This window comes from Fringilla coelebs (assembly GCF_963513975.1).
Source record: "Fringilla coelebs genome assembly, chromosome: 8".
Classification (NCBI taxonomy): Eukaryota; Metazoa; Chordata; class Aves; order Passeriformes; family Fringillidae; genus Fringilla; species Fringilla coelebs.
The window spans coordinates 17,845,178-17,859,483 of NC_140066.1; the positions used below are offsets into that span (position 1 = coordinate 17,845,178).

Below are 14,306 nucleotides of genomic sequence, written 5' to 3' on the forward strand. Positions count from 1 at the left end.
TGGCAGCCTGCAATGCTGCCTCTTGCTGAAGAAAATTGAACTGGGAATGCCAATTCACTGCTATTGTCATTATATGACATTATTTTCACTCACTGCTATTGTCCACTTAAATGCTAATTTAAGGAAAGCAAAGATATTATTTCTTTTAGGCCCATCCATTTCTGTGTTTAAAGTTGAATATGCCTTTAAAGCCCATCAGCTGCTTTCTTCAGCATCATAAAGTTAGTGTCAGTGAAAATTCCACTGAATGCATATAAATAGTTTATGTGATTCCTTTCCCTTCACCCCCATTCCTGTCTGTTTCAGGGATCATTCATCTGACCATCTATCACTCTCAGCCATTTGGTCCCAGAGGAGAATAGTAACACCTTTTGCTTTTACAAATTCTTTGACTAGATAAGAAGATGCTATCTCTTCTTAAAGAGGGGAAACGGTTGATTAAACTTGGAGGTCCTGTGGACTTCTGCTTTTGCCAGTTCCTCATCTTCAATATGAGAGGCCTCCTCACAGAAAATACTACCTTCATTTTAGTGAGGCAGGGTAGTAACAACCTTGTAGCAGATGCATGAATGACTATCATATTCCATTTTCAGGGCATTGGAGCACCCAGAGCTGTGCCCAAGAGGCTGAGTGCTGCTGACTGCAGCCCGGCTGCTCGCGGGGTCAGCATCGGGGATCTGCCATCACCAGAGCCAACTTGGGCCCCCCAGCAGTTTGCTACACAGGCTTTTTTAAGTCAGATGAATCAAGCCCTGACCAGGGCCATTGCTTGCTGGTATCAGAGGCTAAAGTAGACTGGAGTAAGACAGGAATTTTTCACCAGTACAAACAAGGAAAAGGGGAAGGAAATACTTCCCCTCTCACTGTAACGTCATAAGTACAATTGAATGTAATGGTCAGTTTTAGTCATGACTTAAAACAGCAAGCTGGATCAACTTGTTTTAGATTTCCACTGAGTGACTGTTTTCTACAGGCTTGAATTTTATGGGAGGTAACAAATATTTTGACAAATACAAAATTCACCCTAAACATAGTTATTTCAGTTTTGCTAAGTAGATGAACTGCATCATGTGCACATTTATTTATGCAATTATGTTGTTTAATATAATTTGTCTTCACGTATTATTACATGGCAAAATAGTGAATGATGAGTCCATATTATTATTTTATTAGATTATTAACTTTTTACTTGTTATCTGTGTCAAGTTATATTTGGATGGAAATTAGAATTACATTAAAAACAGTATTTGTAATTATTCATGCTAATTAAATAAAATGGCCATAAGTTCCCTGACTTCCTAAATATATTAGAACAGAAAAATCAAGCTTTTCTAAGCAGGTTTTGCATTAAAAAATTATTTATTAACTGGAGGAATGGATAGCTATAAGGAGGAATTTGGATGGGTTTAAGAATCCTATTTTAAAATGAATAGATTTCATCCTTTCATACCAACTCTAATTCACTTAATTTGAGGAAAACAAATGTTCCTGCTTTTTCAAATCTGAGTTTGTTTCTTCATTTTAAATGATCAGGTTATTGAACTGAACAAAATTCTCTTCGGTTTACTTGCTAATCTGAAAGGAAGGAAGTTGCATCTTTTCACCTTTCAGGAGGCTAAAGTTCTCAAAGAATTGTTTGGCATTTCAGAAAATCTTTCCAAGCGTCCAGCCAGTGATTTCCTCATGATTAGCATGGCTGCTTTCCTGAAAATCAGATTCTGTTTGAATACTACTTTATGTCGTTCAGGTATAGCAAGTATTCTTTTTCGTCAGTAATTCCACCTTTTTTTTGCATATATTCATGTATGAATTAAAAAAGATAAACTGAAAAAAAACCTGATTGTATGCCAGAGAGGGGAGGTCTGGAGGAAAGTAAAATCCATGAACTTTTTTCTCTCTCTCTGAATCTTCACAAGGCAGTTGAAAATTTCTGCATTTTCTGTTTCAAATGAAGGGCAGCAGGGTAGGTTTCCTAGCCTAGTGTTCAGCAAGTCACTAAGTGACAACTCATTCATGGACTTCCTTGAACATACTTAATAGGGAGAGATAAGGATGACCTGTTTGCTCCATAGTAAAAAAATGGTTTTGTTTGCTTGCTTTCAGAGATTTGAGTAATAAATGAGCCATCTAAGATGTGTTAGTAGAATATTGTCTGAAAGGGAGTGTTTAATATTGGCAGTACTAGGCAACGCTGGGCTGTACACAGCTGTGGTGCTAAGCTGTGCCTTTGAATAGACGCCCAGGACTTTGGGGAAGGCTTTCTGGCCCATTGAAGAAGTGGCTATCTGTTTTGTAACATGTCCAGCTCTTCAGTTTCAAGAAGCTCCCAGACAGATAAAGGGACTTCAGCAACATCATTCCTTAACTATCTCACTACATTTCATGATCTTAGTTAGCTACAGATTGTTGAGGGTTTGATGGCTTATGGAGGGGTGAGGTCTCAGAATGGTGTGAGCTGAAAGAGCTTGCTGAGGACAATTAGTCATGAGCCAGAGAGAAGGACTTTCTCTGATGTCTTCAGACAGGAAGACTTTCTGAAGACTGTATGATCTGGTATCATACAGCTATGGTTTGGAAAGACCTGGAGATACGTTTTTCTGTCTAGGAAGACTAAGCTGGGGAGACTTGCCTGTAGACTGAAACTCTAAATCTCACAGTGTGAAGTAACTCCACACAGAATTTGTACCCTGAATGGGTAGGTTTGTTTCACATTTGTGTCAGGTATCACCTGAGTTCACAGACTGCCCTGGGCATTTTGTGAGTTATTTCAAGGACGATACCATAGCAGCGAAAGAGGCAGCCAGGAATTCAATACTCACTATTACTCCCATATCCCTTCCTGGGATCAGGAGCTGGGTGATACCAAAGAAATCGGCATGCCTCTTCCTTAATTTCCTAGCTGGGGTAGATCAGGAGGCAGGACAGAGTTCCTCACATCTCTGGTCCTTCCTGAAAGCATTGCCCAGCCCCATAGCAAACATATAATGAATCATTCATCTTTAATAGATTATGCAAATTGAGAACATCAGATCAATGAAGATCAATACTTGCAACCATTTAATTGCCAGCAAAAACATTTTAAGAATGAGCATTATCTGAAGTCCTTTCTTGGGTAATGGCACCATTAATCCAAACATTGGATCCTGGCCTAAGTGTACAGGAAAAATTCTCCGCCCCTCTTCCCCTGACGCCTTTCACGTTTTTGAGGGGCTTTTTCTTCCCCTTTTCATTTCCAGTTTCTGAGTTTCTCCATCATTACTACCAGTGAACAGCTCCCAGTGCTAATAGTTCTGCTTTTGTTACTCTGCACTGATTGAAATGTCGCATACAGATTGAGATGTTAGTGCTAAATTGCCACCTGGGAATGTCAAGCTGGGTCTGAAATGAACTTTTCTCACTCTTGGATCCAGATGGATCAGATGGGGATGTTCTCAAGCTGAGCTGGGAGTGTGGCAGGGAAGAGAGTAGGGGTAGCAGAGGGTGGGAGGGACATGAAGAAAATTTTTTTCCTCAGCCTATAGTCTCTTCTGTGAGACCAAATCTGCCTCATGCTGTGCCCTTGTGAGAGTCATGTCCAAGGCTTGTTTAGTGTCCTAGCCTTCACATTGATAAGCTAGAATGCACCATCTTCACTTAGGCAAAAGGCTAAAAAGAACTATTTTCATGGCCTCTTTGAATCTTAAACTCTGATTGTAGACACATCACCTTTACATTTAGCTGTGGGGATTTGCCTTGCTCTCCTACTGGCTTTGCCCCTCAAAGACAAGAAGATATTTCCTGTGAGAGATGTGGATCTGCTAAACAGTAGATGAACAACAGCTGAGTTTTGCAAATACAAAGAAAGGTAGAACATTTTTGCCACAGCTAAGCCATTTTTTTTTCTGGTTGGCTAAGAAACTGCATGTCTACAAGGATTCTGAATCAAGCCTGATAGCTGTAAAAGCCATGAAAAAGATCTGGGATGTCATACTTTCTAGACATTTCCTGAATAATATAGTTCATCTCCCATGTTCTCCATGAGATTTTGCAGACACACTGGATGTCCTCTGCGTTTGAGTTAACTGTTACTAATCCTGCCTGGTCCCAAAGTTCTTGGTAGCCAAAAGCTGCATACAACAATATGCCTTGCTCAACGTTTGCTGAACAAGCAATGACTGCCTGCCTCAGCCATGAGCTGCCCTGACATCAGGAGCTATTAGCTGGGGCTTCTGCAAGAAAAAAATGAGAAACATACTCCAGTGGTCTTGATTCTGTGCCATCACAGGACAACTTTTTGGTCAAGGGAGAAGAAGCTTCTTCCCTTACTAACAGGACTTAGACCTTCGTCATGAATTGTTTCTCAACTTCTGCCACGAGGTTTCTAGAGGGGCTACAAAAGTTGTCGAGAAAGGGGAATATTCCAAACAGGGGCAGGTCACTTGAGCCTTGCAGCCACTTTAGCTACTCAGGAGATGTAGTAGCTGTGTGAGCAGCTACCGATGGCAACCAAGGCCTCAAGAAGAAGGGCTGTGACACCAGAATGTTTCCTTCCAGCTCTAGACACACGCAGGACAGGCAGCCTACACCAGTATCAGTGTGTGAGTGACCCGTGGCCTCAGGCCAAACTGTGCTGCTCAGGTTCTGCACATGCCACCAGGAAAAAAGAAGTTTCAGTGAAGCATCTGCTACAGGGGTTGCCTCCTATTACTCTGCATGCCAATTTTTCTGCTTTCATGTGCTTTCTCACAGTTTCTACTCTCCCAGACACACCTGAGTTTAATGTGTCCACACAGGTGGAAAGGCTGTGAACAAATTTTTTTGCCAGCTTTCCTAAGAGACTCATGGACTTAAGGAGGAGAGAGTTTAGCAATTGCAGTTCAGCAGATCTCAGTTTTTAATTTGCAAATGCGCCTTCCAAGTGCCAGGGCTGAATAAAACTTAAACTATTATTTCTCCAAAAGAAAACCAAGTGGAGATCATGGGTAAGCCATGACCCTGTTTTTCTCAGATACAAAGGAAAAAAAAATATCACAGTGCATATTTGGACATATTTGTTCTCCACCAGCATCCCAGCCTTAAGCCCCATCTGGGCACACAATTTTGTGATTCACATCTGGGTTTCCCTATCTTTGAGTCACACCTGGACACATCTAAGTGTACCCCAAACTGCCAACACTCTGAATTTCAAACTTCTATTGAACCCTTATGTTCTCCAGAGTCTTTATGTCTGTTTCCTTGTTTGCCACAGAGGGGTATCTTGCATTAGCAGAAAAAGCAGAAGCTAATGGTGATGAGGGAAATAAATAAAAAGCTTGGTTCTGCTGTTTGGTCAAGCAGCTTACCGGTCACAACAGGGTACGTCTGGGGTCCTGACACATTTGTCCCCAGGTCTGGGTTAGCAGAGGTGGATAGACTTGATTTGACTTCATCGAGACCAGGGGTCAGAGCTGGGAGGGAGTACTCATTACCCTGGGGAAGAGAGGAGAAAGACAGCTCGCTATTGATGTGATGGGAGAAAGGGAAGGGTGTACAGATGGGGGGGAGGAAGAGGAGAGATGCAAACCCTTGCACAGATGGAAGAGGAGGAGGAGGAGGAAATGAAGAAGATAAAGTGACAAGAAGGTTGAGGGGGATGAGGAGGGGGTATCCTAGGACGAACTATCCCACCTGCCTGCTTGATGCTGTGAAGGGGAAGAGAGGTGAGGGATCTGGCCTGTTATCTGTGGTATGGCTGTGGGGATGAGAATGGCTGTCTGTGCCAGCCCATGGGAAAAGAAAGGGGAAACCCCCATCCCCTCCTCTTGGCTGAGTAGAGATGGGAAGTGTTTGCCCTGGTGACAAGGACAGCTGGGGCATAGGACTACAATGACATGACTAGGACAGGCAGGCTGTAGGAAGCAGCCAGTGTTGGCGCACTGTCGCCAGGGTCTCTGCCTGGGTCGCCTGTCTCCCCTCCACTGTTACCTCTGTCCTAGCTTTTTAAAAACAAAGAAGCTTCATCCCCTGCCTCTGTCACTCTGTGCATTGGGGTATGAAATTGGGGAGGGGGGAGCCACATGGCTAACAGAAGGGTGGGAGGGGGAGAGCCATTGAATCTGAAAGGGTGTCCTGTCCGAAAGGCTCTGGTAATTGCCTTTTTATTGTGGCAGCCTCCAGACCAGACGCGGGAGCTGGAGAAACCAGGAAGGCTACAAAACAGCAGGAAAAGTTGCTCTGATTAATATTACGTTAAATTAAAACTGATTTTCTGCTCTTTCTCCTCTGTTTTTTTCCATGCACTTCCCCAGCCCCCTCCCCACATCTTCCCCTCCTCCAGCAGGTTCCACGCATGCTGCCCCCTCCCCGCCCCTGTCCCTGCTTGGCTAGGACTGCCTAGTCATTTCCAATTCCTTCTTGTATTGATCTTCCTGTAGAAATCAGTTTTGTAATTAGCTGCAAATTAGGCCTTCTACTGGGGGTGAGCCTGCCCCCTGATTTATCACCAGAGTAATTCGCTGTGATCGGAGAGAAATTAAAATGAACTCAATTAGGCTTTGGATTTGCTTTATGGGCCCTGCTCAGAGTTTCAGGGGGAAAAATGACTGTGCTGGTGCTTAATAGTCTAATGAAAGTAAATAAAGGTTATTCATTGTAATAAACCCAGGGACTCTGGGATGAAGGGAGTCCACAGCCAACCTCTCCTTCTCTTCCTTTGTTGGTTTATGGCTTGGGGCGGTTTAAAAAGACTTTTGATTTTCATTTTATTAAGACAAACAGCTTTTGGGATAAAAGGCTAGGAGAGCGGGGGAGTAAAGAAAAGGTGGGCAGAGCTGCAGAAGTGTGGAAAACTATGTTGGAGATAGGATTCGAGTTTCAGCTTTGGGCCATGAAGGAAAATGATCCATTTAAACCCATCCCTGTGGCTCGCTGGTCAGCAGTGTGATCTCAGGGTGCAGGAGTTTCTATGCAGTGCTGTCTGCCAGTGAACATGGATGGCGGGTAGGCATGTTCATGGCAAGGTACAGACAGGTCTGTGTGCAGAGGGAAAAGTGGTCATGGGGACGTAGGGGAAAGCACAGCGTGCAGGTATATGGCAAGTTTATCAGAGGAAGTAAAGCTTGTGCATAAGCACAGTGATACAGTTACAAGTAACACTGTAAAAGGTATGTGCAATAACAGGTCAGCATCAGAACAAGGGACAGAGAGGGGAAGAGGGATTTTGGTGAGGGAATCTCCCTGCCATTATCCTCGCAGTGCCTGTGGGTTCCCATTACCAGGCCAGGCCCTCACCTGCTCAGATTTGATGTGCTCTGATGTTTGAAAGACGTCAGGGTAAGAAGGACGCTCAAACACTCGATCTAAAGCTTCCAGCTGCTGCTGGGTGAAAGTGTCGCCACGAAGGTGCTTCCGCAAACTGTCCACGCTGCTCTGGGAATCTCCATTGGGAACTGAGCCCTCGGATACATCTGCAGGGCACAGACAGAGAAAACAGGGAGTTAGCACCACCCTGGCTTGGATTGGTAATGGGTGCAGGACAAGGACAGAGGGGGAAAGAGGGAGGCTCTGTGCCTCCACCCAGTTGGCTGTGCCACTCCTGAGGGAAGAGGAGGCTTCAGGGGTCCAACAAGAGCCCCCTCCTCTCTGATGGAGTGGCCAGGCTGCTCCAGTGGGTTCTGTGGGATTCTCCTGCCCAGGATGAGTGAGGCTGTGGAGAATGGCACTTAGCTCAGAGATGAGTTTCGGTTCCACTGATTTTCAGTGTTAAAAATTGTCAAATCTCCACTGCCGAGCATAAAATGGGAGCAAAGCACAGCGATTAGCATCGCTAGAAGACCACTGGAGAGGCAGTTCACAGAGAAACAAGAGTGCTGAAGATGGGCTGTAGTGGAGAGGACTGAGGGAGCCTGCAATGGGAAAAAGGCTCTCTTACAGTTTGGAGGGGAGGCAGTCTCTCTTGTAGCTCCCCAGTCCTATGAGCAGCTATCACTGTTCTAATTTCATCTGATCATATCCTAGATGAGCCTTTCATTCCCCTTAGATAACAGGGAAATCTGGTTTCTGACTCCATGTTTCACCAGAGACAAATCTCTCCCTGTGGGGCAGCTGTCCCATCCAACATATGTTGGTTTCTGTCCCATTCACCTATGTGTAGCTTGTGATTTATCATGACCCATATCTCTGTTATAAAACTTCCTCCAAAATGAGATGAATCTTTGTCTCTGCCAGTCTCCTTTCTTATCCAAAATAAATTATTGTATTACAAAACCTAGGTGGGAATTACAAAATTCCCACTTGCTCAGTGGGATTCAGCCTTCCTTGTATTACTTTGTTCTTATTAGGAATATAACTGCCTTCTGGTAGAAGCTTCCCTGGAAGTGCATCTCTGTCCCTACAACAGCCCTCTGGCACAGTCCAGTCTCACAGCAGTGCCTCCTGCCATGCTCCAGGGTGTCTCTCTTTCTGTTGTGCCATCCCACATCTCTTACAGCCCACTCATCCCCTCTGCTGTGAGTCCATTATAAATGCCCTGCCCCATCCAAAGTGATTTTTTTCCTGTGATAAACCATCTGATCACCTATCTGGGTTTGAGTTTGGTTTGGTTTTTTTCCTCTGTTATCCCCCAACTCAAATGAGGTGCATTTTTCTCTGTTATAACCCCTTTTTATCTAGAGTAAGTCTCCTACTATTAACATCTGTCATATCCAAGGTGAGTCTGTCTGTTATAACCTCCTGTCCCAGCTGAAGTGAATCTTCCTCTGTCATAATCCCTCATCTCATCTGAGGCAAGTCTTCTCATTATAATCTCCTCCAACTGTGCTGGTATCTTTCTGCTGTCACATCTCAGCCTAACTTTGGTGTGCCTAATAATAATCCCCTTCTTCATCCATGCCGATATGCCTCCATACTCTCCATGCTGAATCCTTACCTACTGTGCTTCATCAGACTCAAGTCTGACTGCCTTATCACCCTGACTAACCTAAGATCAGGTTCTCCCTCTTGTGCTGTAATTATCATCCTGGTTTTTTACTAATATACCTCATACTTAAGCCTTTCTTGGTGGCCTCCAGTCTGTGAATCTCAGAAATCTGCTGTCTGTCAGGAAATCGGTCCAGGGTTCTGTATAGACCTTTTCCTTCCTCCATGCAATCATGAGGTGCTCATGGACACATGATGCTCCCAGGAGCCTGGAGTGGCATTCACTGTGCAGCATCCAGAACAATACCACTCTGTTGCTTCCTCTTTTAGCTCATGGATAGTGCCAAGATGGTATTTTCCTGGCACAGTTAATGCCCAACTGGTGGCCCAGAGTTATGACTGAGCCTGCTGCCTTCTGGCTATGAGATATATCCGTTTATAGGTGATTATACGATATGATATAATCAATAGTACATTATATACAGTAGCGTAGTACAGTACCACTCACAAGACCATAGAAAATATTACATATTGATTTGTCCCTGCCAGCAGCCTTCCCTCAAGCAGCCTCTTCTCTCTTTCTTTTCCACCCCAAGCCAGAGCAAGGCTGTTTACTGGCACTGATCCCTGGAGTTTTCTCCTCTTCCCAGGCTTATTTGCCCAAGAGAAAGTTATCAATTTCCTGAAATCTGGAGTTCATGCAGATTTGACTAAGAAAGCAAAACAAGGATCAAGCTTGGTGGACTGCACACTGTGTGGGTCAGTACAATTTTCATGTTTTATATGACACTGGGCTGTTTCTGCAGGTGGTGAATTTCAGGAGAATAGAACTCTGGTCTTCCCTGCAGAAAGCTGTCACAGAACTCCTGGGTCCAGACTCAGAAAAAAAAAAATGTTTCCGTATCAGCCTCAACCTGTCTGCAGCCTGTGAAGCTGTTTGTCGTTGAGGATTTTTCCACGTGTCAGAGAGTGTGTATGATTGTACACATCATGACACTTATACACATGGGTATTTTTGCAGTAGATAATTATTCTGTTATTCTTTAGATTCTGCATCACAGTATATACTTGACCTGGCATTCATCTGTGGCTGCTGGTTTTGGCTATACCTGATTTTCAAGGATGGCAGCCTTAAATTCTGCATTGTGTCTGGTGTGAGTGGACTGATGTACAGTAAAACTTTCGCTGATTGTCATTAAACTAGATTTTACCCTTAGTGAGTTGTCCTGAGTGGTTACACAGATTTGTGCACACATGCGCAGGTATTTGCAATTCTGTTTGCCTTCAGAGCCCTGTGCACATGTGTCTCCTGCGTGTGCACGGGCCATGCCTTTGTGTGAAGAAGCTGAAATCACAGCTTTCCTGAGTCGCTGTAAGAGTCTCTTTTCCTTCATTTATTCAGGGGCCCTTCAGATCTTGACAAATCTGTCACTCTAAATTTGCGGGAGATTATGGTGCTCTCTGCCTAGCACGGAGAGAGGTGATATATGATATCTGCTGCCCCTATTGATTGCCTGATCTGGTGGCAGAGGGCTGGCGAAATGAACTTGAAATGAACATCATGCCTCAACTCATTGTGCGTATAATACACTACTTAATCCCACATTTTTGAGCCGCTATGGAATTCAATTGATCAATCATGTCCCTCTGATAGTACTGTTTTAGGGGTTATTGCTGCTCTGCTCACTGACCTTTCTATTTATTTATTTATTTATGTCAGAGTGTGTGTGTGTGCATGTGCACACATAAGCGTGTATGTGTACTTGGGAAACCCAGGACCAGCTGATGAGAGAGCATCTGTACAGTCTATGGGAAATGAAAGAGAAGGATGAAGGAAAGAGAAGGGTAAAGAATGGGGTTGACTAAGAAATAAGAATGATCGAAGTAAGCAAATGGATAGAGAAGGGTACAAAAGTTTAAGAGAAAGACAATGCCTTAGTTTAGGTTGAAATTCCTGGAGGGGAGAGGGAGGAAGGAGGGGGATGGGCCACTCTGCCCTAGCCTATGCTTTAAAAATCAGCAAAAGCAAGAAAACTTTGACAGAGGCCTGTAGAGTACCTCAAGGCTGATCTTGTCTAAACACCTTGCAGTAGGATTTGGCTTAGTAATGGTAGAATGCATGAATCCCAAACTTCAAAGAGCAATTATATGAATTGTGCATATATATTTTACTTTCGAAGCAGAGAAGGTTTCACAGAGGTGATCCTGAAAGACAGATTTGCATGTCTTGTGTTGCTAAAGCTGAGACATTCACAGTCACAGATTGTTTTATTTTCTTCAAAACCAAATGACTCTAAGTCCCCTGTGTTTGTCTTCTGATGTCAAAACCTACAGAGGATGTGTTTTCATTTTTTCCCTGAAACTGCAAGGGCCAGACACTCATATCTGGTTTTAGATCAAAGTTGCAATTCTCATCTAAGGATACGATTCTGTAAGCTGGACTATCAGGAGAAGCTTCAAATAGTGTAATACACAAAGTATGAGCGCTGACAGCCACGTCGATATGAGCGAAGGTGGCAGAAAAGACAAGAGAGGACTTTGGAGAAGAGACAGAGTCCATCAGAGGGCTGTGGGTGCTAGTGAAGAATGGGGTTAAGGGGAAAATGTGATTTGGGAAAGACTAGCAGATCCCAGGAGGAATGGCACTGTGGTGGGCAATAGTCTCTTCAGCTGATGAAGAACAATGCTAGAAGCTTATGGAACAGGTATTTGCCAAGAAAGCAGATATTGGAAGGGGTCCTGTTGAAATGAGTAAAGGAAGACTTCAGCTGCAGGATGAGTCTGAGGATGCCACATTTGGGTAACTGTGGTAACTGAACCCAATAGGAAGCAGCATCATCACCTTTCCCAGTTCCCTTTAAGTGGAAGGGAAACCTCTCTTTTAAATCATAAGAATCTTAACAAACAGTTTGAGAGGCAAACCATGGCCTCAGGCACTGTGTCCCCTCACAAAGGCACACATTGCTGTCAGTGTGATCAGGCCTTGCACATGTGACAGGAAATAACTCTCCTCTGAGGGACAGCCAACAGAGTACACACAGTGAATGTTCAGAGTAAACCCTCAACACAAGACACAGAAATGCTCCATGGGTGTCACAGAACTATTCTGACAGATAACAAGGAAATGCTGTGCCAAAGAACAACAGAACAACCTTGACTACATCTGACACAGGGAATATGCCCATTAAGTAATTCCAAAACAAAGAGATATTCTCAGGTCTGGAAGCCACAAAGACACCAAAAAGTTCAAGTAGCACAAAGTAGCATAATTCATTACTTCCCTGGCTACAAGTGACAGAGAACTCTCACTCAGGGTGGGACAGGACCATCTCAACAAATAACTCAGAAGTATTGCTGACATAGGGAGATCTTTGTGGCACAGAAACATCTAGGAAGGTCATGAGAAGCTGTGCAGCTACCACACAAACATGGAGATACCGCTGTCTTTTAGGGAAGGGGCTGTTACCATCCCTATGACACGTCTGCCTGCAGTGTCGTGGGGCCCTGATCTCAGCTGGGCCCTTGCAGCTTTACCAATAAAAATCACAGTCATAACAAAAGCGAATGTGACTGGCATGAGAACTGCCAGCCAGGTGACACAGCAGAACCCATCTAATTGTCAAAGCTCCAAGGGAAGCGCGACTGTTTGATGCAGTGGTGCTGAGCTGGCTGCTGCAATGCTGTCCCTCTGCACCAGCAAGGCGACCCTGTCCTCTCTTGCAGCCTGCCTGCACCATCCCTGCCAGGGTGCTCAACTCAGAGCATCCCTCTCCCACTCCCTGAGCATTTGTGGACACATGTGCTGCCCCTTCCCAAATCACGCTTTTGTGTTAAGACTGCTCTTTCCTTTTTTCCGATTTCTCTTCTCTTTTTCCCCCTCTGATGTGCTCCCTTGTCCCCATGCAGCCTGGGCCTGTCAGGCAGCTTTCCTGTCCATCCCGGGGGGCCTTTCCCCACACTGCCAGTAGTTGCAGTTTCAAACTCAATTGTTCTCCTCGGTACTGAGGCAAATGGAGTCATTAATTACCTTCTATCGGCTGGGCCGAGTTCAGAACGCGATCGATAGCCTGTGCTTGTCATTCACGGCAGCCAGCCCTGCGCAGGCCCTCGCGCTGCCTTCAGTGCAACACGAAGGAGCCCAGCACTAGCAGAGCTGGCCTTCAAACCCTGGTCTCAAGCTCCCGCTGGGAATAGCAGACCTCCTGCATCTGTGTCTGAACTGACCCCCAACCAAGAGAGAGACCAAGGACAAGGACCTTGTCCTGAGGTAGTGGGTCACACATTTTCAGATGGCCAGGATTGTCTGGTACTGATGTCCTGATCCACACAAGCTCGTCCAGTCTAGCTGTCACAATGTTTCTAGAGACACTGTTTGCATCCTCACTAACTATTAAACTAATACTGTACTCCCCCCAGTAAGGATAAGGGCGAGAACTGGCAGTCCTAATCTGGTGATCTTTTTGCCTTTCTTGCCCCACTACTTAGAGGTTTGGAAAAGGTAGGCTGTAAATTTTGGGTTACATTTCCTTCCAGGAGAATTTTTATGGTCTTTCAGACAGTGCGAAAGATGTCATCTCTAGATGGGTCAGCTCTGTGTTTTAGCATGTAGTAGTGTTGCAAGAATTCTGAATGCTTTGATTGTGATAACTGGTGAGGAGAAAGATGAACCTCAAATTCAGATGGGAAGGATCCTAAGTGAGTGCAGAATAGAGTTGATGGAGCATGGAAGGGGCTGGCAAGGTTCAGGAATGCATAGAGAGAAATGTTATGAGGGATATACACTTCGATGGTGAAAGAAGATACAGTACAAATTCAGATTATGTACAGTATCCTGCAGAAATAGGGAGAGTGGGACATAAATACTGGAGGATTATCACCTCAAGGAACACCATCAGCCCTCAAGAACTCCACAGTTGTTCAGATTCCTGTGTCCATTTGCCTCAAGGGAATCCACAAACCTGAATTTCAGCATGCTAATTGATAGTATTATGCTGGCCTATGTGTCTCTGTAGTTTAAGTGTGTCGACAAGACAGAGACTGTGTGTATTTCTTTCTTACATGCTCAGGCTTAAAGCAGAAAGGCTCAGAAACAACGGATTTTACGTTTTGAAATGAAGGTATGGCTCACATGAGGAACTGGTGAGTAAGGAAGGCTGCCCATGCAGGGAAGTGAGTGTGCTTGACTGAGGAAGAGTGAGATGTGTGCTGGTGCCTGACAGCAGTGCTTTTTACACATGGGTTGTGTATGACTGAGTACCCTAGATGGAGCAGAGACGGGCAGTGCAGCTTGAATACAGGGCTTACGTGAGCAAAAAATGGCAGTGCTCAATGAGAATGTAAATGTAATGAATTGTGTGTGCAAATGTGTAATGAAGTGTGTGCTCAGATCTGTCTTGGATTATCATGGGAGCATGTAAAATGCATTTAAGGAA

At 44.5% G+C, this 14,306-nt stretch overlaps 1 protein-coding gene across 2 annotated transcripts in view; it reads right to left on the reverse strand.

Moving 5' to 3' along the window:
- PAX2 (paired box 2) overlaps positions 1 to 14,306 on the reverse strand; it is a gene marked incomplete at its 3' end in the record, with an annotated part of 83,094 nt that overhangs the window by 17,737 nt on the left and 51,051 nt on the right. For both annotated transcript variants that reach the window (XM_084209876.1, XM_084209877.1), the window contains exons 6-7: positions 7,249 to 7,424; positions 5,322 to 5,448 (exon numbers count right to left, since the gene is read on the reverse strand). In XM_084209876.1, the coding sequence (XP_084066002.1) occupies positions 5,322 to 5,448; positions 7,249 to 7,424 (303 nt within the window). The remainder of the gene's footprint in view (positions 1 to 5,321; positions 5,449 to 7,248; positions 7,425 to 14,306) is intronic.